The sequence below is a fragment of the Neolamprologus multifasciatus genome, chromosome 13, assembly GCF_963576455.1.
Source record: "Neolamprologus multifasciatus chromosome 13, fNeoMul1.2, whole genome shotgun sequence".
Taxonomy (NCBI): Eukaryota; Metazoa; Chordata; class Actinopteri; order Cichliformes; family Cichlidae; genus Neolamprologus; species Neolamprologus multifasciatus.
This window is the reverse complement of record NC_140451.1, coordinates 22,755,637-22,779,811: the sequence shown is the minus strand read 5'-3', so window position 1 is coordinate 22,779,811 and position 24,175 is coordinate 22,755,637. Positions and strand designations below refer to the sequence as shown.

The 24,175-nt window shown below is 40.0% G+C and overlaps 2 protein-coding genes across 7 annotated transcripts in view; one reads left to right on the top strand and one right to left on the bottom strand.

The window, feature by feature from the left end:
• Positions 1-4,622, top strand: part of phyhiplb (phytanoyl-CoA 2-hydroxylase interacting protein-like b) — a 16,091-nt gene extending 11,469 nt beyond the window's left edge. Inside the window, exons 4-5 of the mRNA XM_085183032.1 lie at positions 625-742; positions 2,181-4,622. Of these exons, the coding sequence (XP_085039158.1) occupies positions 625-742; positions 2,181-2,724 (662 nt within the window). The 3' untranslated portion in view covers positions 2,725-4,622. The remainder of the gene's footprint in view (positions 1-624; positions 743-2,180) is intronic.
• Positions 3,542-24,175, bottom strand: LOC146505570 (protein FAM13A-like). Of its 6 annotated transcripts, none has more exons than XM_085183008.1 (22): positions 23,079-24,175; positions 22,065-22,266; positions 21,706-21,915; positions 20,685-20,865; positions 17,853-18,027; positions 17,285-17,403; positions 13,646-13,684; positions 12,417-12,638; positions 11,987-12,101; positions 11,750-11,835; positions 10,990-11,062; positions 10,193-10,270; positions 8,714-8,906; positions 7,859-8,108; positions 7,474-7,606; positions 7,173-7,254; positions 6,307-6,506; positions 6,117-6,200; positions 5,893-5,994; positions 5,380-5,594; positions 5,079-5,180; positions 3,542-4,628 (listed from the first exon to the last, which is right to left on the bottom strand). In XM_085183008.1, exons 1-22 carry the CDS (start codon positions 23,106-23,108, stop codon positions 4,502-4,504), a joined length of 3,018 nt encoding a protein of 1,005 aa, XP_085039134.1. In that variant the 5' UTR covers positions 23,109-24,175; the 3' UTR covers positions 3,542-4,501. The 6 variants fall into 6 exon arrangements, with proteins under 6 accessions (XP_085039134.1, XP_085039135.1, XP_085039137.1 ...); XM_085183009.1 differs by having other exon boundaries at positions 10,990-11,047; XM_085183011.1 differs by lacking the exon at positions 10,193-10,270.

The window sequence follows — 24,175 nt, the reverse complement described above, 5'->3', positions numbered from 1 at the left end:
AAGAAGGAGAATGCTAAATGAAGCTGTTGATCCTAACAGCCCGGCACCAGATGCCCGTCCTTTCACCAAAACCAGTCAAACATATGTTTTGACAAGTTCGATGTCAAATGCATTTTTCTTCTGCACGTAGAAAGCTGCGGCTTTGTGCTCCATCAATCTATATAAAAATCAGCCTTTTTGACATTAAACATTTACAGTGTCAGGATAAAGCGGATGTCTTCTTTCATTTTCATTCAAAGTACTGAGAATTTTAACCGGTTACCTGTGGTGATGTGTTTGGTGCCTGTGGGAAAATAGCCATGGGGAAAATGCATTCATGATTTTTTAATATGCTTTGGAGAAAGTCCACTCCCCGTTGAGTACATCCATTTATCGAAAATGTTTTTGGGCTTAATGCTGAGTCATATCTAAATGGAAAAGTTAAAGATGGAAAAATGCCAGGATCCTTAATGCACGGTTCATATTTCATCCTAGCCGGTGCTTCTAGTAGGTCTTGTTTTGGTTTTTTTTATGTTTACATTTACTAATACTAATGGCATAAATGACAAAATGCTGATAGCATGTATAAAGATTTCTAATCTGCTTTTGTAGAAATCATTTTTACAAAAATGTTTCTTTCTCCAGATTACTCCACAGTGCATCTAAACCAGCTGCTGGAGAAGGCGGAGGTCATTGCTGGGCGGATGCTGCCTTTCTCTGTCTTCTACAGAAACCAGAATAAAGAGTACTTTGATCATGCCAGGTGGGCATAACTTTATGATTTTCTTCTTTATTACATTACAAAGAAAGAAGTTAAAGCCTGGACCTAACTGAGCTTGCATGTCATTCTGTATCTAAAGAGTTGGCTGTTATATTGTGGGGTTAACACATCTGCCAACTTGCATAGCTCACTGCAACACACCTATCAAGCAAACGTCTCCGGCTCACTCCTTTCTGGTCATGTTTTATACAATACAGTTTACAAGCATGTGGGTAACATGGTATCAGAAAAATGTGTTGCTCTTCAGCTGCTAAAGCAAAACAAAACCAGATTCAGCTGCATTGGTTTCATGAATCTGCAGAAATAAGTACTCGAGCAGCCAGCCATTTTTTTCCCCCCAGTAAACAATGCTACGCATGCACATCAAACGAAAAGCCAGGTCTTTTTTTCTACACTGATTTGTTTGAAAGCTCCATGTAGCTGACAGACAATAGCTGGCAGTTGTTCGGGAATGTAGTCAAAAGAAAAACAAAAATAACACGAGTATGACAGGAAAAGAAGGGATATCTCTGGAGTGGTCTACTACTGTTTACTGAAGCATTGCGCAGCTAGAGTGAACTGCTTTTTATCTCGTTTCATGTGAGTGAATTTTCTTTCACTTTTGGCCTCTTTTCTCCTCCTTTTACCAGAGTGACTGTTTTCTCTCCTATCACCCTGTCCCTCAGAGGTAATGCTCACAGCTTAACAAAGCACAGTCTCTGTACTAAAGCCACAGCTTGTGGGCAGTCTTTTGTTGGTGCTACACAGCATGATGTCATCTGGATAGTCATCTCCCTTTTGCTGAGTTGTAGCTGCTACAGTGTACCGTGCGCCTGTTAAACTGCGTCATCATGTGGCGAGTAAGAGTACTGACAGTACCGCTCAAATGAGGCTCTTAACACTTGTGGTTGGAGCTGAATAGTCCATAAAGCCCACAACAAAGCTTGAAATATGGATATAATAAGAACCTCTGGAGTGATAGCTGTATGAATTACCATAATAATTACAGTTCCATTATTGGGACTTTGCTGCTCAGATTCCCTCTGTGGAGAAGAAACTGTATGCAGCTGCCACAGATGCTTTGAATGTTCAGTTGTTAATCTGAAAGCTGCTTTTGTTTTATAGCAGTTTGTCATAATGAAAAAAAACAAACAGCTCATTGGAATATTTTCACCCCCGGGATTTCAATGAGACAAACTGGACTAAGCTAAATGTGATTACTATAAAACTTTTTGTATTATGAGGCTCAGTATTCAAGATGTTTTGCATCTTACGCATTCAGTTTATTTCCCATGTGTTACAAATTCCAGAAAATTGCTCTTTCATTTCCAAATTAAAACCTGGTGCCACTCTCTCCAGTATTTACAAAAACTACTTTGATTGCCAGAGAAATGCAAAATCAGAATAAAACTGATTTCATTCCTTTGTTTGCATACTTCAGGGAGGCGCAAGAAAACCGGATGCTGCCCTCTATTAAAGACAACAGTGGCAGCCATGGCTCTCCCATCAGTGGTAAGCTGGAGGGCATCTTTTTCAGCTGCAACACAGAGTTCAACACTGGCAAGCCCCCGCAGGATTCCCCGTATGGTCGCCATCGCTTTGAGGTGCGGGCTGATGCGCTCTTCAACCCTGAAACCAACCTGTACTTTGGAGACTTCTACTGTATGTATACAGCCTACCACTATGTGATTCTGGTCCTAGCACCGAAAGGCTCAAGGGGTGATGAGTTTTGTAAGCAGAGGCTTCCTTTGCTCGACATCAGCAACAACCGTTTCCTTACCTGCAAGCAGGTTGAAGAGGGTGACGGTGGTTTGGTGTTTCACCACGCCCAAGATGTCATCTTGGAGGTGATCTACACAGAGCCTGTAGACCTATCCTTGGGCACAGTGGCAGAGATCAGTGGGCACCAGCTGATGAGTCTCTCCACAGTAAATGCCAAGAAGGATCCCAGCTGCAAGACCTGCAACATCAGCGTGGGACGCTAGGGGAAACGGCAGAATGTTTAAAAGGAAAAAGAGTGTAGGAGGGGGGGGGGGGGGGGGGGGGGGGAGTAACTGACCTCTACTCACACAAAGGAAGTCCACATGTACTGATGAAGCAGACCAACACATGCATGAAGCAGATTTAGTAGGCTAACACCAACATATCTCTGACACTGCTCTGTACTCTCAAAAGACCATCATTCCCAAAGAAGAGTGGAGAAAAAGACGAAGGTATAACACTCTGACACCTGCACCATTGTCTACTCATCTGAGGGTGGGTTATCCTAATGTTGAAAACAGAAACACATAAAGATATCTTAGGAGTCAGCAGACTGAAATAAGTAAACCTGGGACACCAACGACACAGATCCATCTACCCATCTGGCAAGTCTCACTTACAAAACCCTTTAACTGTACTAACAAACATGGGCTGCTTCATTTCAATTTCCTGTTGTTTCTCAAATCAGTTGTCCCATACTTTATTGGCCTATGCCTTGCTCTTATAGATATACTGTTAACTGCCCACTGTGTGTGTGGACAATTTCTTTTTTCTGATTACATTGTCTTATTTTATTGTCATTTTTTACGATGTTTGATTGTCATTGAACAGTTGACAAATTGTTTTTACCTCCTCCTAGTGGCATGGACTGATACTACAATTTTCTAGGGCTGCAGCATCGATAGTCATCTTGATTTATACCAAAGGTATTAAAAACCAGACATAAAACCGCTGTGGAATCTTAACCGTTCTAATGCAACAGCCTCTGAAATGTGTATTCACCGAGTCTTTGATGACCAAGAGTGAACTATTTGTTTAAAAAAAAAAAGAAAAAAAAAGCATGATGCAGTTCTGTGCAGCATGAGTTTGAAAGCTGTCAGTACCTCTGTCATAGCAACCTTTTCTGCAACAGTCATTCTTATTTCGTTGTAGTTAGTGCAAAGAAAGAAAATAGAACCTTAAACTGTGTTTATTAGAATAAATGTGAAAAAATATTTATTTTTATTGATACATTCATATATTATATATAGATATATAGAAAACTATATAAACCAGAAGTGCACAATGTTAAAAGCTCTGATCATTGTCAACAACGGCATTTAGGGGGGATAAACTTCATATAGGCAAAAATGGGGGTAAACACAAATTCGACAGCAGGTACTGTATAACTTGCACTATGTTCACCAAAATTCACATTTTTCCAAGGTGAACACGCAAATTCAAAAGTTACAATATAGCTCAACTATGTAATTCTTAATACATATCATAGCACAATGTAGGACTAAAAAACGGACATGCACAAACACTGCAGGATTGTCTCATTGACTGCATTTAAGCTTACACGTTTCTGCCAACACAGCACTTTTAAATGCATTTTCCACATTAACCCTGGACACAGATGTCAAATAGTGTTTTGGCAAGGGGGGAAAAAGTGAATAACAAAGTGCCATATAATACATAATCTTAAAATGACTCCAGTGTAACTAACATCAAGTTATTACAGCGCTTCATTCTTGACATAGATTTGTGCTACATAACATAAGCTTGCTACATCAGGTTTATAATAAGATGGGTCATGAATAATAAGGGATGTCTTCTTGGGACTGCAGTGACCCCGCATTTCAGATTGTCACCAATTTCCATCACTTTTTCCTTCATGTAAAGTGCATCTACATAATGAGCATGGCATGAAACAAGACCAGAACCGGCTTCACGACCTGATTTATTTCAGAAACGATCGAGTCCTGTTAAGTTAGAGAAAAAGGTCCCACTGTGAGTAACTCAACTTGTCTTGGTTGAGTCCTGTTGTTTACTAAGCAGGGCCTCCAGTAGACGGAGCTTCGCTTTAAGGTTCTTATACTGGCAGTACTCCTCCGCCATTGGTCCACGGTCCTCCTTCTGACATGCCCTGTTAATGATATACGGAGGATGGAAGATGCAAATGAAAAGCAAACTTTAGTTTGTAGTTTCCAAACAACTTGCAGCAGCTTCCATAACTGGTTGATGGTCCCTATGTTGCCTTACTCAGATAGCTTTGTACAGTGTGTATTGTAATTTAAAAAAAAAAGGAAAAAAAGACTTCCTGCATTAACTTTGGAGGACTAACATGTACAGTACGGTGTACAATTCAGAGCAAACATCTCTTTCCTGAGCTCTGTGTGCTGGATTAATGTTACATGAGTGTGCATTACACTGTCGTACCATAACAATGGAATTTCTTTTGTGGATGTTTTTCTTTCTTTTTTTCACAAGGCATTGTTGAAAACCAAATGTTCCAAGTTTAGTAAAAGACAAAATAAAATTCAAAAGCCAAGTACTCTTGATGTGTTACGTACGTATGTGCTTCATGGTGTGTTACCTGCCAGTCTGTGCATAGAATTGGTCCTCAAACTCTCGAAGCGCTTGGTGAACCCTCCGCTTTTCTGATCGAGTCAGCCTGAGGTGATCGAGTAATTCTGGTCTGCATTAAGAAAGAACCAATTCATCAAGTTTTTATATAATCTGGATTGTGTTTAATAGACCACAACTGAAGACAAGCTGATCAAAGAAAAACAAATGCGAACTATCTTTATCTTTCTTTAAAACATGACTGAGCAAATTGGGTTTTTTTCTGGTTGTGATGTCGTGCACACAGAAACGCACACTCTCACATGGTGTACCTGGAAGCTTCATGTAGTGTTGCCATAGTGATAATCTGCGGGTGGAGAACCTTCACCTCTTCCAGCGGAGATACCAGAGGCGATTCAGACATTTCTAGGGAGGGCGGACACTGCAACTCCTCTAAGGACACAAACATGGAGGGTTTTAACCACAGCGGCTGCTGCCTGGGGCTTCTCTGTTTGGGATGCTCTTCATCAGAGCACTCCTCTTCCTCCTGTGCAGATAAAGAAGAAAGAGGAATCATGGTAAGGTAAAGAGAGAGGTAAATCCAACGATTTTCAATGCTCCAGTTCTGAAAGTTAAGAGATGGATAGATAAAACCAGCTGACTTTCTATAAATCATTATTATTGTTTATATCTCTTAATATTATAAACAGAAGTTTCATAATATTATTGTGCAGCTGTTCTATTCAGCCAGATGTAGTCTGAGTTTAACCTTTCTTCTTAAAAAATTTAGCATCATTGGTATTATCTCTCTTTCAAAGAGAAAAATCAACTGAATGTTGACTCACAATGGTTGTAATGTTTACTGTGGCTGAGGAAGAAATCAGCTGTTTGAGAAGACGGTAGCGATCGTAGAAAGGTTTCATCAAAGTTCGCTCCTGCTTGGTGCTCTGACAACATAGATGAAGAAAGAAAAACATTAAGATCGATTTTCACCAGACTAGAAAGATATTTATAAAAATAAATAAAACTACTACTCAAAACAAAGAGCATTCATCCAAGCTTGTCTTACCGGCCGTCCGTGAATACTCTCGAAGTACAACAAACACTTCTGCATGCTGGTCTTCTCCATACTCATCTGGAAAGGGGACATCTCCTGTACATACGGAGTAGTGAAAACTAATAAACTCTTAGAACATCTAACGTCCAAACTTGTATTGCTATATTTGTGTTAATGGTACAAACAATTCTGCAAAATCAACCTTAATGCTGTCGGGCAGGCCCAGCTCTTGCCGTCTTTCCTTCAGCCTGTTTGTTATAATGTTCACTGTTTCCTCTACGTTTGGCTTGGTGTTGCTGTTGTTGTTCAGCTGCTGGAGCTCAGTTCCTGTCGGTACTGCCTCCTGTTTGTCTGCATTGCCCCTGCATGTTTCAGCTTCTTCTGACTGCCTTAGCTTCAGCTCTACAGGAAAGAGCAGGAGTTTCAGAGGAATGTAATATGAAGGAAAAATACTTTTGCCTCCTAGGACCTGGTGTCCACATATGTGGACATCACATTTTTGGTTGTCTAGACCAAAATACTAAATTTTGCTCTACAAGGGCCTGATATCCACCTACGAGGACATTATACTGCCTCTGTTTCATCAAAATTTTAAACAAATATCCTCATATGTGGCTCTCATTTTTCTTAGAAACAAAAATTAGGTTAAAAAAAAAAAATCTGGTGATTCTTTGTTTTTACATTCATCAGTTCCCAATATGCCCAAATATCAAAGAGAAATAAAAAAAAATGCAGGCAATGGAAGAGTTCGGGTCTTAGGAGGTTAAAGATAATTTCTCTGCTACCATTTTAAAATGACATTTCAGCCTACTAATTTCTATAAACATCTCTCTTTTCATTTCAGTTAATTATTACATATGGGTTATCTCCTACATTACTGACATTTACATTCATGGTATATGTAACATTTAAGTCAACGTTTCAAAATTAGTTTTTTAGCTTACAGGTAGATACTTTCAACTCAGGCTTCAATGTAGCTCCGATAAACGAAACACGTACAAAACTTCTTTCCCCGCTGCAGTTTTTAAAAATAATTTACTTGAGAATGTTTTTGGTTATATAACTGACCTTTAAGCTGCTTGCGACACCTGATGAGCTCCTTCATCAGCCTGGCCACCTCTGGATGTGCTGTCTTGTCATTGTGTGCTGGCTGGAAAAAAACAGAAAAAGATATCTCACATTACAGTGGCCAGACTGTTGCACTGGATACCAAGTAAGTGTTTTTTCACCAGCTTATTCCTCATTGTCTAACAAACCATTATGCTACCAATGTTCCAGCAGAGGGAGTAATTCATCCTTAGCAGCAACAGTTTAGAACTTAAATATCTTTACAGCACGCTGATGAAGCAAGTCTGATTCACTGCCTAACCTTATAATGCTTCTCCTGTTCAAAACACTCCTCAAAATGCCTGATCCTCTTCCTCAGCGTGTGGATGTGCCTGTTGAGAGCTGAGATGGACACTGTGCCCTCGCCTCGCTCTGTAAGGACACTGCAGCGAGCCCTTGAGACAAGAAGAACATATGCCCAATTTAACTCTACATCTGTACATTGGTCCACGCAATAAGGACTCAAAGGGTGTAGTTAAATATCACAAAATATAACAGCCAGTATGATTTTGTAAGGTATTAGCATTAATTATGAATAATAAAAAACATTTCCAAATTGCTTTTCATTTTTAACCTACAGCAAGAGCATAACATGAGAGGATTCCATTTATGAGCTACAAATGTCAGCGGCAAAGAAGTTGTCTTACATGCGTATATGCTGTGAGCAGGGTGGAGATGGAGCTGTGTCTGGGTCTAGATTGTAGCGTTGGCTGTGGCTGAGGTTGGGGCAACGTGGCGAGGGAACTGGACAGTCAGTCATCGTAAAACGGGAAAGGAGTGGGCTGGCGTGAGAGCCTGATGGGCTCGGTAGTGTATCCTCTCCAGAAAGTTCCTTTAAATAAGCGGAAGTGGAATGAACAGGACTGGAATCTGACAACTGCGGGGACGGAGTGTGTGCTGTAGGAGAGAACAAGAGTGAAGTAAAATTATAATTTTATGTTTATTAAAATTAAAGCTAGGCTAAAATCCTATCTTAATTTGCAAAATCTTAATTTATCTGTTTGTGACAAATCAGTAAAACAAGATTATTCGTGTAGCTGTTAGAATCTTTATGCGAAAAGAAAAGAAATACATGTTTTTAACAATGTTTAGCCCGAACAAAAGGATGAAAATAATAGAAATAAAAAACCACGAACACCAGCAGCTGTAGAGTGATGCAACAATATTACCTTAGTTACCTAACTTACCAAGGAAAGATACACCCAGCTCTAAATAATCAAACTCATACTTTGTGGCTAACAATTATTGACAGCAACATTACAACAGCTTTAATGAGCAAAATAAATGAAAGAAAACTGGGACTGAATTATATACCATAGGTAGAGCTGCAAGTTTAGTATATATAAAATAAAACTCATTTTCTCACAAAGCTGAAACTTTAAAGTTTTTTTAATGTTTACAAATCATGTCATCTTTGCTCTTCAGTGCCAGTGCAGTGTTTATACTGGAAGCTAAAAAATCATTATTACTATTTCATTGTAACAGCATCGTCATTGACTTACCAGGCGGAGATGAGTTGACTGTCTGCTGTTCCGGAGAAGGTGCTAATGGCAGGCTATGGGTGAAATTCAGCCTTTGTGATTCATTAGACAGAGGCTGTTGCTGAGCAGGTAAGTTATCCTGAGGTTCGGGGTCTCCTGATGCTAAGGGAGGTCCCAAGTCAGCCTCCAGGGCTTGCAGCTTTAGAGAGGGGCTCTGGAAGCAGAAGCAAAACATAGCTTCAAGGATGCAGGTAGGACAGGATAGAGAGAAAGAAGCGTTTCACATCATGCTCAGGAATCTTGAGCAGTCCTTTCAAAATGTCTTCACTCTCTTCTGGTCCAGAGTGTGGCTCGGTAAAGATTTGCAAGATGAGGTGAGAAGAGTGGTTTTGTCGTCTTCCAGAAAAAGGTATGAGTCAAAACGCAGAATACAGCTTTATAAGCAGGCTGCTTGTTTGACGTACGAGGAACAGAACACAAGTCTTTAGATTTCCTTGTAGTTATGAAAGGTTACTGCAAATGATCGCTACAAGCAACACATTTAAGAGAAGAAAAAAAATCGAATTCCCACTGCGGTCACCCCCCTCAGCTCTGTGAGCAACTACAAGCTGGTCAGCAGTCAACCCACAAGATACGAATCCGTTTGTCAGTCAGATTCCTAATATGCACCAGCATACAGCGTGGGATCTCTGATGAGCAATACACAGTAATTCCATTAACTGTGTCACCGTGATTCCCAGATCACTTGATCCGCCTGTTTATGGGCAGTGTATGATAATATGGCAAGCCCCCAGAAGAGATATCACATCCCTAAATCCACATGGTTTTCCTTCAAACCGGCATTCCCAACACTTCTGCTGCTGATCTGCCTCCACATGGATTATTCATCATGCACAGAAGAATAGGGGCGGCAGGAATACCTCTTCAGTCATTGCGTGCGATGTGGGGGCGTGTGTGCAAGAAAAGAGAGCGGTTCAATATATGACGAGGTGTTTCCACAGCAACGTCAAGCCGAAGCAAGGAGTCTGTTTAATGGAGCTGCGGGGAGTCACGAAGCCGTTTGCCTCGGTGAGTGTGTGCAAGTGGGTGCATACGCAGTGAATTCTGATGCTGATATGCAGAGTGAAAAAAACGTAATAGATTTGTAACTGCGCCACCCCCATCATCAATATCATTAACAGCAGCAGATACAGGATTGGCTTCTTATTTCTACACCTCCTTGGTTGTTCATTCATAAAACAAAATTTGAAAAAATTTAATACAAGGCTTTGTGCGTCACAGAGGAGGTGGAAGGATGTAAGGGAGGGGAAGAAGTGAGGCTATCATTACTAAACCAGAGAACCCACAGTCACGAAACCTTGCTCCTATGTATATATATATATATCCATCCTCTTCCACATACATACACACAAGCACAATCGATTGCAGCATCACTCATCCTGGTGACATAAATAGTGTTGACTTATGTATCTATAAAGACCATGAGGGAGGAGAACTTGCGTCATTTCTTGTGTTTCTCCCTCTGCAATCATGATGCCTGTCAGGAGAACCGTTACATCCTCCTCCTCCTTTTCCCCTCTGAAGTAACAAAGAGCTTAACCAATGTTAATATCCCCTTCCCAAAGCCTACTTACTGACACATATCAATGTGGGCAACCACACACTTACCGATGTGGAAAATTTTCAATTATAATGATACATAATAGAGACATACAAAATAGCTCTCCAGTTATTTTTGATCACCACACAGACTTATTTCATTCATAGTTTGAATAGTTTCTTTGAAAAAAGTTAAGATGACTTTGTAATCCAAAATTTTGACAGGTTTTAACAGATAGCAATTGCAACACTGTCATCACCATCATCCAGCTGTGTGACCTCCAAATCTAAAAAGGGGCATTGTGAGGGTATTCAGTATTTAGCTACTGCTCAGTACGTTAACTACTTTGGGTGCTTCCCTTCATATTTATCTGGTATGAGAGATCACTTTTACAGTTTAGTTTTGATCTAAAATCTTAGACAAGCCACCTGAACTTCTCATTCGTTCCTTCTTTCTCTGTCTCTCTCTCGTTTTTTTAGTGCACTACATTAAGCTAGCCTTCAGCCCAGGGCTTCCCTTTTTCTAGCTTTGTAAATCACTCTGGATGTTCTAAACGTGCATTATAAATGTATTCACTTTTGTGCAAACTGGCCTAGCTGTCACAGAACAGTCATGCTAGTGTAAAAAAAAGAGTTTAAAGGAGAATGTGGAAATTATTTGGAGAGGGTAGCTATAATGTTTAAAGAGCCATATTTACCTTACATTCAGACACTGTGGTTTTGTCTTCTGCCTTGGTGAAAGAGGTGAAAGAGACGCTGCAAAAGAAAATTCTGTCAACAAAAGGCAAATACAACTGAAATAAATACATGAAATAAATAGATGATCGCCAATTTAATGCTTTGTCTGTTATAATCAATACAGATCTGCTGCTCTGTGGCCAGAGGGTTAGCTGGCAATGCCATTATGGCCATGGCTTATTCATGTCTGACATCAGTGGGACATAACAGCAATGACCTATCTGTAAACAAGAATTCAGCTTGCCACTATAGTAGGTCAGTCACATCCAGCTAGACGGTCTGTTCCACGTGAGCCCCTGTGGCGTGTCAGTGTTATTTAGACTGGAATCATATCAAAACCATGACTGTGAGCAGGACACTGTTCCCATAACCTATTTCTAAACTGACTGCAGGGCTTGGAGATGAGCTGAGCTAAGACGAACCAAGCAGCAGTACAAAGGGGAAAAAACTATTATAGAATCATGTAACATTAGCGATCACACAAAGACTACTAATCTAAATCTCATTTCTCTCTGATTTTTAGAATAATGTTAAAATTCGATTGGGAGGAGTCTGAAATTTGCAGTTTCACTTTGACTTAAATGTTTTTGCTATCTGCCATGCCTCATAAACAAACAGGGCTATAAAGCATACAAAGCAAATAAATAAATAAATGAATAGCACAGCTGGAAAAAAAACCCATCATCTTCTGTTATGTGCATGAAGAAACCTTCCTCTCACCTCTCTGTGGGCTGCTTCGTTGTTTGGGCATTGCTCTGTGTTTCATTCTCTGAAATAGATGACAGGTGGCCTGTGTCTGCAGAAGCCTGAAAGGCAGTTTAGTCCAAGTCATGCAACATTATAGACACCTAGTGAGCTTTTATAATGCTGTTACTAAACAGTAGAAATCAATAAAAAACGAGAAATAAAGCAAACTTGTGATAAAATGTGAAAAAAAAAAAAAAAAACAATACACACCGCAGAACAGTCATCATTGAGAGATGAGGAAAGGACCTTTCCATCTTTGACCATGTCTACTTCATACTTGTCTTCTTTCTTTGCTATGGAGGACACCTCCACCTGTGATAAGGTTCTGTTGATAAAGAGAAATGGTTGAGAAGGCTGATGGGAGAAACTAAATATTTTTTTTATCTTCTTGTGATAATATGACCAGGCATAATGTTGATGTGACCTTGTCAAATAGTCCTCAGGCAAGATACTGAACCCCAAATTGCCCTTGATACATTAATCAGAGTGCACTTTGTTGTGGCTCTGAATGAATAAATGTGGTGAATGTGGCCTGTAAAAAGCACTTTGAATCCTCTGTTAAAGTTGGAGTAGAAGAGTGCTATATAAGCACCATAATCTCTGGGTAGAAAATGGGTAGACATGTAGGAAATATACTCACCCCAGGGTGGTACACTCCATCTCTGGCAGCTCCCCCTGTGTGCTTTGAGATGGTCTGTTCGGTGGAGGTTGCCCTGGCCCTGGGTCAGTGGGGCAGGAGAGCACACCGCCTGCCTCCACACTTTCACTGTTCTCCTCCAGAACCTCCTGGTCTGCAATCAGCTTCTGAATGTCAGTGCTGACGTCAAAGCTGCTTTCACAGCCCTGCACCGGTGTGTCAGTACTATGAAGAGACAGAGAGAGTTCACACGAAGAGAAGATGAGGTGAGACCAAAAACACTTTCTAATGAGGCAATCTATTTAAAGTGTTAATACATTTTAAGTAATGATTTCATGAAGAAGCAACGAGAGCAGATATTTTGGAGCTAGAAACCTTGATGAAGTTAAAATACTGAATTTTTTACCAAAGGCTTGGTGAATATTTTCATCTAAAATGGTGCAAACAGAACAATCCGCTGTAGAAGAACAAATGGTCTAGCTAAAAAAAACACAATGCAAATGTTCCCGTAGAGAAGGAATAACTAAATTGATAGCAGGCATTTTTACAGGAAGGCAACTTTTAATAATTTTCCTCATGGTTCGTTTCTTATCTAGGCAATAGTAAAAGATATATTAACAATGTGACAATTTTCAGTCTAGCACATTAAAATGCAGGGACTCTTTAATACACTTAAAGACAGCAAAGAACAAATAAAAATTTTAAATACATCAGTAGGGTACAAAATAAAATAAAACACATTGTTAAATCAAGGAAAAATAAACTTAAGTATATCACTTTGCATTCACAGGAGTAAAATTGAAAAAAACAAACTTGTAAGTGCATTATCACAGGGAAACATCCTGGAGGTCTGAATCAGCAGTGCCCGATCTAATGTTACGCCACGACATGTCTCATAAAACTCTGATGAGCTGCCCTCAGCAAAAACAAGCACAACTGATTTACCCAAATGAATTATGCTTCAAGTTTCCCTTTTTTAAACATCCACTATATTAACAGAAGCTAGTGAACAGCAGCAACAACAGCTATCAGAAAACTGCAGACAACACCAAATCACCAAACAATGTTAACAAAACCCTAAAACACACAAATTAGTCAGGTTATCTGTGACTAGACTTCTGCTTTGAGTGATACCAGCAGCCTCATAACCTTTTTATGGATGAATGATCACTGCTGCAAAGCAAATACATCTGTCCACTGGGTCTAAAGCTACCTTGCATGAACTCACTCACTTGCATAAGACTGTAGATCCATGGTTGTTGTCCGTGATGCTGAAGCAGATGAGACAAGAAAACATATTCTGCCAAAGCCGATTAACTTACAACATTATGCAGTTTACCTATGACAGTAAACAGTTTGCTGCTTTGGGTGGATGGAGAAAGTCAAAGACATAAAGAAAAGAGAGCACAGATGATGGGTGCTTAATGATAAAAAAAAGTAGCGCCCAGAGCCAGAGAACTGACCCATCATGGGTACCCAGGCTCATACACACAAACAAGAATGCATGCACACAAACACACTTCAGCATTCAGCTGTGCACAGACAGAAATTTGAGCTCCCAGACAGAAACACTTGGTTACATTCAGGGTCAGCAGTGCCAGTTTTGGCACAGCAGTGGGTGGAAGTAGGCCAGAGATGCTAAGAGCTGAAAGGCAACACAAACTAACAAAAATAGATACAAGGTCGCAAATGGGGGGGGGTACTTAAAATCATGCCTAAACACAAAAAAACAAAAAAAACAAAACATGACTCAATAAGGAAGATAATTCATTGGCCAATAAAAATCCTATTACACAAAAAAACTTGAAACTTGAACCTGAAAATGAGAATTTTATGAGAATTTTATGAGTTCCTTATCTATGCCATGGGTGCCCTGCAAGGACCTGTTCGGGTGGGAATTTTTCCCCTCAGTTTGCTGCCTGTACGTTGGAGTTTTTCCCGGTAGATGAGAGGGTTTTTCCCCTGCGCCGTCAGGTCGGGCCTCTGGCAGCCTTTGAGATGGTCTGTTTGGTGGATGCTATCTTATGTGCTGAATGACAGTTTAGAATACCTGGCCTTCTTGAAGTCCCTGGGTGGGACGCTTGAGCGTGCCCCACCTAGGGACTCCATCGCCTTACCAGGAAACTTAAATGGTCATGTGGGCAATGACATTGAAACCTGGAGGGGTCATTATTGGGAGGAACGGCCTACCAGATCTAAACCCAAGCGGTATTCTGTTATTGAACTTCTGTACAAACCACAGTTTATCCACACCATGTTCAAACACAGGGATGTCGATACATTAAGATGGTTCCCATCTGTAAGAAGGGGGACCAGAGGGTGTGCTCCAACTAGGCCATGTTCTTTAGGATGGAGTGTCCCCTCCAGGTCAGGGATGAGTTACTACCCCAAGTGGAAGAGTTTAAGTATCTCGGGGCCTTGTTCACAAATAAAGGGGAGAGGGGAGCAAGAGATCGAGAGATGAATTGGTGCTGCGGCTGAAGTGATCCAAATTCTGTACTGGTCCATCGTGGTGAAGAGAGAGCTAAGCGTAAAAGCAAAGTGCTCAATTTACCAGTCAGTCTACATCCCTACCCTCACCTATGGTCACGAGCTAGAGTAGTGACCGAAAGAACAAGATCGTAGATACAAGTGGTGGAAATTAGCTTTCTCAGAAGGGTGGCTGGCCTCTCCCTTAGAGATAGGGTGAGGAGTTCAGCCATTTGGAGTAGAGCCGCTACACCTCCACATCGAAAGGAGCCAGTTGAGGAGGTTCAGGCATCTGACATCTCCTGGGTGCCTACTGGATGAGTTGTTCTCGGCATGTCCCACGGGAAGGAGGCCCAGGGGCAGACCCAGGACACACTGGAGAGATTATATCTCTCGGTTGGCCTGGGAGCCCCTTTGTGCTCCCCCAGACAAGCTGGAGGTGGCCAGGGACAGTGAGCTCTGGGCTTCTCTCCTTAGGCCGCTTCCCCTGCAACTGGGCCTCGGATAAGCGGAAGAAAATGAATGGATAGATACTAAAGAAAGACTGAAAAATATGACTGCAATGCGCTGACTTAAAGACACAATACTTTTTCCTAGAATCATTCAGTATATTTATAATATCATGTTATGTAATTGGAAAAAGCCAGAATGGACACCTGCTTTGAAATTAAACCCTTTGGAGATATAATTAGAGCGGGACTGCGCCGAGGTCAAGACATGGCAAGACAGCACAGCATGCAAATGCCAGGCTTCTCTCCCAGTGACAGATACCAGTCTGGCATGTGCAGATGCAAAAAATAAATATGATCCCTTCTTGTTTATGTATGCAAAACAAAATTTAGGCATTTCTGAAACGAGGAGAAATGGAGGAGACAATGTGCTGCTACTCTTAAGTTAGGAAACAAATAAATGAGCTAAACACAGTTTCACTTCTTGTTACCGTATTGTAGATATTTAACCCGACTCCTATTTATCTACAGAAATGAAACTAATAAAAAGATAACCTTTGATTTCAATATATTTAAACTAGAAAGACAGTTGGAATGATTCAACATCTTCTGCCTGAAGAACAGATGAGAGTGGGAAGCTGTTGATGAAAAATTATTGATATTTGTTTGCCCTATTAGAGCTAAACAAACACTCAGATGCAGCGAGAACACATAAAACTGGCTTGGAAGCTTTGACAATCTTCTCGAAGCTTGTTGGTGACAGATCTTACAGCTCTGAATCAGTAGAAGATTATATAAAATTATGAGATAACAAATAAACACAGGGTGGTTAATTCTTAGATAAGAACTCCACATTGAATCTACATTATATATACAATGTCGGTGTCAATTTTACTTATGTAGCACATTTCACTGCATGTGCTTATCATAAAAGATAAAAACATAAACAAAACTATGTATCCCTACAATGTCTTAAGGCAATAAAAACAACACAGTTATTAAATATAACCTGTGAGAATAAAAAGGTTTTGAGTCTAATTTTGAAAGCAGGCATATTTGTAACCGACCTCAGGTCAACAGGCAGCTTGTTTTGAAGACCTTGGCCACAGTAACTAAAACCCTCAGAACCCTTAGATCTAATTCTGGAAACAGTTAAAAGATCTATACCTGATGATTTGAGAGGTCTAACTGGGTTATAGGCACCCAGCAAGTCAGCAATTTAGTGGTGGGGCTAAACCACTGAGACCTTTATGAACTAACAGAACAATTTTAAAGGTAATTCTGTGTTGAACTGTGAGTCAATAAAGTGAGGCTGCTGCATTCTGAACAAGCTAAAGGTGCCCTAGTGATAATTTGAATAATTTGGCAAACAGAGTAGAGTCTAATCTGCTTGAAATGAATGCATGGACCAATATCTCAGACAAGTTCAGCTTATTCTGTCTTAAGGTAAATAAAACAAATTTTAATAAAACATATCGACAGCTAGACAGGCATGACTTTTGTGCATCAACATGAGTTGTGGAAATGGACTGAGATCTTTGCTACCAACTCCTCTACATCCAACCTGAAAAAGACACGTACAAAATGTACATTTCATGCCTCGTACTGTAGCTGCCCAGCTACTGATGCCTGCTTTTTAAATTGACACAAGTTGGTAATGTAAGAACAATCTGATCACTTTGATATATGGCTGTGATCTTGATGTAATATTGAATTTTTCCTTTAGTCTTCATGAGCCTGATGTCATCTGATAACATCGTTGCTTCATCACAGAGTAAACAGCTACTAGCATTTATGCCTAACTGCCTTACTGTAAGAAGGTGCTGCTCTGAAGCCCACAGGTTTCTTGCCTTAAAAAGACCTAAAGGGAAATCTATCTATCTATCTATCTATCTATCTATCTATCTATCTATCAATGCCAATGCCAAATACATTAGTGCTAGGTGACAGTACCTTTTGAGGTGAGTCTGCAGCCGTACTGTCTGGTTAGCAGGACTGGTTGATGACACGGCATTCTCCACCCCAAACCTGGGGACGCTGCTGTGGTCTGAGTAACAGCTGCTGGGTTGGACCTAGCAAGGACATCAACAGTAAACACACAAACACACCACTAGAGACAGACAACAAACCACTGAAGGAATCTTCTGCATTTACTACACAAGATTCTGCAGTTTTAACTGCTTCCAAGTCAGCTGAAACGTCACAACAAAGGTTTTACTGTAATAGAGCGGCAATAAATCCTACTTTCAGTTTAATGCATAACATACAATAAATAATATATGATAAAAACGGATGAATAATGTTACTGCCTATGGCCCACAAAATGTATTAAAAATATCTGTAAAATTAAAGAATGTCTTCTGAAGAAACAGACAGACTATTCATAACGTGACACACACTGAATATCATGAGCTAAAAGGCTGGTAATAACTAACACTACCATGTAAAACTGCTATATTTGATGGAAAGAGCTGTAACATTAATTCAAAATAGATGCATAGTTTAAAAAAACTGGATTCACCTCAAAGTGTGAAAGAGCAGAGAGGACAGGAGGAGGAGGTGAGGTTGAGGCAATTGAGGAGCCCACTGAGTGCTCGGCTGGGGCTGGAAGGAGAGCCTTTGCATGCCTGAGGAGATGGAGCAACAGGGCATTACATACACTTTGCTCCTCCAGCATCCTGGGTCCTTCTGCAACACTGGAAAACAAAAAAGAGAAAAGGGATCAAGATCACAACGCAATACATACATACTGTATGATGCACTGTGAATTGTAAATGTCTTCCATTACATGTTGTAAACATATTGGAAATGGGCCCCATCTAGTGGACAGAGGCTTATACATCAGTAAACTGAGATAAATTGAGTGCATAAGGGGGCTCTATGCACCCGGCATTGACATTGGCCAGTGACAAAAACAACATCAGTAAACAACTATGAAATTTCACTTTGGCATTGGAAACATCTACTTAAATTACAGTACAGTGTGGAAACCCCACTTTAGAATAAAATAGAAGGTCTTGACATGTTTACATTACGCTGCAATTGCTTTTCAGTGTTATTGTTGACAGCTACATTTCAGTTTTTCTTCAGTGTAAACAACAGCAAAAAGTTCATCCCATATGAAGTGAGTGTGAAAGTTTGGCTATGTAATAATAGACGTAAGTCCACATGGCCTATATGAGAACAAGATCACAATGCAATACATACATTGCTTCGTCTCCCCAAGCTCTGTCTACTGCTTGTCTTTTTACTTTATGTATTCTTCCCGGATGTTTTTGCACTAATTGTCTATGATCGTCAAACTCTTTTGAATCTTCGACCATTGAACCATCAAACGCCGGACGTACACTTTCTCATTCTGCCAGAAACCTCGGAGTGCTTATGGATAGTTCTTTTAAATTAAACAAGCAAGTATCTACTGTGCTAAAAAACAGCTTTTATCAATTACGCCAAATTTCCAAAGCTAAGCCCTATTTACCACATAAAGAACTCAAAAAACTTATCCATGCCTTCATCACTTGTAGATTGGACTATTGCAACTCTCTTTACCTGGGCCTCCAACTCTCCCTCCTTCAGCACCTGCAATTAGTCCAAAATGTGGCAGCACGCCTCTTAAGATGTTATGCCACTAGAAGGCATGAGCACATCACCCCTGTCCTTGCTAACCTACACTGGCTTCCCGTCAAATATTGACTTGATTTCAAAATCCTTCTGCTCACTTTTAAAATTCTAAATAACCTGGCCCCTAGCTACTTAACTGATCTCCTTGAGCTGTGCAAATGGTAAATAGCCAGTATTTGTATAGTGCTTTACTAGTCCCTAAGGACCCCAAAGCGCTTTTAAAGAAGTCCAGACACTTTTCTTTGCAAGCTCCTTTGACCCCAAAGCGCTTTACACATTCAGTCATCCACCCATTCACACAGACATTCACACACTGGTGATGGCAAGCTACACACAAAGAAAGCACTAAGATCCTCCAGCCAACTGCTCCTAATGCAACCAAGGTCTCATTTAAAAACCAGAGGTGACCGTGCATTTGCCATCGCTGCCCCTAGACTCTGGAATAATCTCCCAGTTGAAACCCATACTTCGGAATCAATTCAATCGTTCAAATCCCGTTTAAAAACACATGTGTTTAACTTAGCTTTTAAAACAAATTAGTTTGGCTTTCATTCGGCCTGCACTACACCATGTAAATGCAATTTTAAGTATAATTGTACTATTTGTTCTTTGTTCTGCCCACACTGCGGTTTTATTGTGAAGCACTTTGATGTACACGAGTCTTTTAAATGTGCTATATAAATAAACTTTGACTTGACTCGATGGCCGATAGGTCAGCATGGAAGAAGTATGTCAGACACATTACATAACTGACACCTCCAAGGAAAGGAACAGGTTTAGATGACATATATAAAAGTTAAAGTGGCAGGCGCTCATAATAATGCATGTCAGTCAAAACCAAGAAACAATCAAAAACCAGAAGCTACTTTTTTTAAACAAAGTAATCACTTTTGAACATCTTGAACATCTTTTTGCAGTCTTTCATCCCCTAATATTTTTCATTCAATCCACTCCTCTCAGATCTCAGGTCAGAAGCAAAATAGCACCAAACATTTTGCAGCTCTCCAGAACTACCAACCATTTCAAACCCGCCTCCATATTTTTTTTCCAAACCACTGCTGCCAACTCCATACACCCTAACCAACTCTTTGTACTCAGCCTATAATCACCAGATATTTTCCCCACAAATCCAGAACTTTATGACTAACACCAAATTCCACTGACATGACGTTAACTGTTACAAAAAATGGGAGCGGTAAAAGGCAAAACTGAGAGTTTAGAGGATGGAGGAACTGTTTAAAAGATGCTGACCAATTACAATTGCGATGAAAACTCAAGCAAGAAAAGTCTAACTTTACACTTTTGCTCCCTAGAGTTTGTGCTTGTTTACAGTGATGGCTGACTTCTGTAAACAGGAAGGGAGAAACAACCGGCAAAATCCTGATGACCCCTGTCTGTATCTTTATGTGACATATTCTGCATTATTAACCCCAGTTCACACCCATTTCCTTAAAGGGACCAACCCAGCTCCATGCAAAAGACACATAAAGCCACTGAGGCTTCTGAACTGCTGCTGACATGTTGTAGGTTGCCATCATGACAAAAAGCCAGTATTTTTTGAAAATGAAGAGAAACTAGAACCACAAACCCCTTCAAAACTAAATGTTAAAACCAAAACTTTTAGGCATGGCAGAACATACAATTTTGAGTCACTAAACTCTCTGCTTAAGTGTTTATGTCACGCTGTAGCTTTGGTGAGGATTTGAATGTGGCATTAATAACTGCAACTTACTGAAACATACAAGGTCCAAAGATGGTTGCTAGATTTTCCACAGGCATGTGGTTTGACTGGCTGTGAGTGGCCACTCTGGATAGAAAGCAGATGAGGTAAGACAAAATATTGAAGTTGTCATCAGGGATTTGGGATAGTTTTTCTCTCAGACTTTGGTTCATCTCCTCCTCATCTGTGTATCCTAAAAATAAGAAAAACACAAAATACAATAACATGTACATTTCAGACTTAAAGAGTTTATATCTTATAAACTTATATATAATTTGCATGAGAATTCACACTGTATAGTTTTTTTTAACATCACTTGTGTCTCTAGTTCTTTGGCATAGGCACTGTTAACAGGGGTTTCATTTTACAGAGTAAATAATTAATTTCTTACTCAGAGTACAATAGCCACAAACAGCTTGAAGTGCTGATACAAAGCAGAATGAATCTACATAAATATAAGATAGATTAAGATAGTTTTTACCTAGCAGTTTATAGATAAAGTTTCCAAAGTGCATTTGCATATACATTTTTGGTGAGGTTTTTGCAAAGGCATCATAGCTGCTCATGTTTTTTCACATGTTCCCAGGCTGACTTTTAAGATCAGGCCACTGATCTGGTACAGGTACATTAGTTCCATCGCTAGTTACTCTGCTGTATATTTGTATTTGTTATCATGCTTCAGTATAATTTAGGTCACGGTACAAAATCTAAAGAAAAAAAAATTATAGAACATGCTTTCCTTGTATGTCATACTCCAATTTTGTGTGAAATTTAAACATTTTTTGTAGAATATTTTAAAAGGATATTTCAGTGAGGCTTGATAGCAGCAGGTAGCTTCTCAGCCACGCCAAATTTCCTTGACAGCTTTTTAAAGAAAGCTTGATGTGTTAAAATGGGATCAAGATGTGCATTAACATATTGACTGAGCTCAGCCTTGCTTGCATCAGGACTAACAATAATACTACCAATTTCAATGCAACCATATTTTACCTTAGAGAGTTAATAAAATGTGATCCCACCTAATTGGCATTACCTGTTATGAACAGAACCAGCTGTTTGCGTTGAGGCTCAGGAATAAGAGGAACAGGGAGCTCCCGAAGGAAGAGTTTTAGTAGAGATGCTACAGTAGGGACATCTGCCTCATGGTCCAGGTCAACCCTCTCACCACTGTCCCACCGCTGCCTCAGCTGCCTGGTTCGCACCACTGACCCACACAGACGGAACAGACCTCTGTGCTGTATACCTGCAATGAGGAAAGAGAGTTAGTTAGTTAAGTGCACATTCAGGTGATGTTGCAAGAAAAAGCAAGGAAGAAATGAGGAACAAGGTGAGACTGAAAAGTGTGTGTGTGTGTGTGTGTGGGGGGGGGGGGGGGGGGGGTAGAGCAATTACCATTCCTATCCAAGTAATCCACCATGTCTCTTAACACAAGGGGTATTCCGCAGACCATCTGCCCTTCCTCTCTCAGTGTTTCCAAAGCAACACCAAACACACACCTGGGTGCCTCTTCAGGCTCCGTAACCAGGGTGGGAATGAAGGGCTCTGGACTGATCTTGGCGCTGGGCCTCACAATTCTCACTGAAGACACGTCGCTCTGCATGACAAGAGGGGGCACAATGCAGCTGACTCAGTCAAAGTTTTTTATCATAGTCAATAACCACAGATGGGGGTTTTCTCTCTGTATTTTCTTTTCTCTTTTGACCCTTTAAAACCTGAACCATGAAATAACTACCAGAATCTTTAATTTTTTGATAATGGTGTGTTTGTTGACCCTTTAGACAAAATATATAAAAATATATCAAATTTTAATCTGCATTTATATACATGCATACATACATACACACAAACACACACACACACACACACACACGCTTTAATTTGTATCACATTTTATCACATTTGCTACATAAGCCATATTTTTGCAATTTAGCCATTAAAAATGTGTCATGCAATTTATATAATTTTTTGAAGATTAAAAAAAAGTCACGCTAATGATGTAGAAGTCACAAAAACTCACAACAACATATGTATCAAATCCGACACGCTGGGCTTTAAAGGGTTAAGAGTAGCCAGGTCCTGCGGACATCCTGAAAACTTCCCCATCTCTGCTTCATTACCTGTGAGTTGTTTGACTAGGACTCGTTACCCGTGGTGTTGTGAAAACGCTAGCTGTTTAGCATTAAAACTGCACACTCTCTCGGGAGAAAATGTAATTTTTCCTCGATATAACGAGACCTCCAGGAATAAACGTTAACTTAGATATATCGGTCAACATTAACTAAATGTTTCCAGGTTATAAGAAGTTTTGTGTGGAGGTACATATATTGAACTTCGAGCGTTTCTCGGACTAACAACGAAAATGTCGAGAATACCGAAAAGTGGAATAAGACCTCAGGCGAAACTTACACAGAGCGATAATGAAGCACTCGCTCCCATTTTCAGCTCAGCGAACCGGGGCAGTTCTCCTTTTTTGAAATGTAGACAGGTTTTTCCTTCTTCGACATGATGATCCGGTCTCTGAAACTATCTGAAAGCCCGACGTACGAAGACTAATTACTGCCATGGCCCTCACATCCCAGTGTGCGAGGTGTACAACGGATGGGGAATGCTGTTGTTAAAATGGAGTAGTTAGCGTACCGTTACGTTAGCTCCCCCCTGGAAAATATTGTTTAGGTTGCTAGTCACGTGACACAAGTGTAACCATGGTGACGTGTGGTAAGGAGAAGCCGAGCCCTTCAGGACCAGGATGCTGTAGCTTACTTTACTGTAGGTTAGATGCTCGGTGTCGGAATTGTATCCCAAATTGCCATCAGATCATTTTATTTGTAGAGGAGCTTAAGTGGAAAAATATATATCAAAATGTTTTGTTATGTTATTATTTATTTTTACCTTAAGTGTTCCAGGCAAATGCAGAAAAACATGACCAAGGACATGTTTACTTTGTACTGGGGATTAAAGTTATTTCGACAAAAATGTAAAGACTCAATACCATTAATCTGAATATTTTTATTGGCACTTTTAAATTAAAAATTCTGTTTAAATGAACAGAAATAAAGACATAAACAAACAACATAAATAGTATAATAATGGAATAAAAAAAGAATAATAATAGTGGCCAAATCTTACAGTCTCATCTATATAAAGAGGACCTAACCCATGCTCTATGAGTACCCTCTACAAATATAAAAAGCAAATTAGGCAAACCCTAGTCCCAGACTTACCGTTAAGAGACATCAAGGGCATTTGTAGTGGTCTATTCACCAACATTCAAGTGACCAAAAAAAGCCTATTGCAATGTATTCATTACAATTATGATGACATCAAATTAAGCAAAAACATTTTTACAGCTCTGTGGCTGATTTGTGCATATAAATGGCACACGCACAAAGGACAAAGCTGCTGTATTACAAAAAAACAAGGTCAAATAATACAAACACACAACCTGTGTTCGTGTACAAACATGTGAACACTAACATACAAAACATGAAAATGAAAAGGACCAG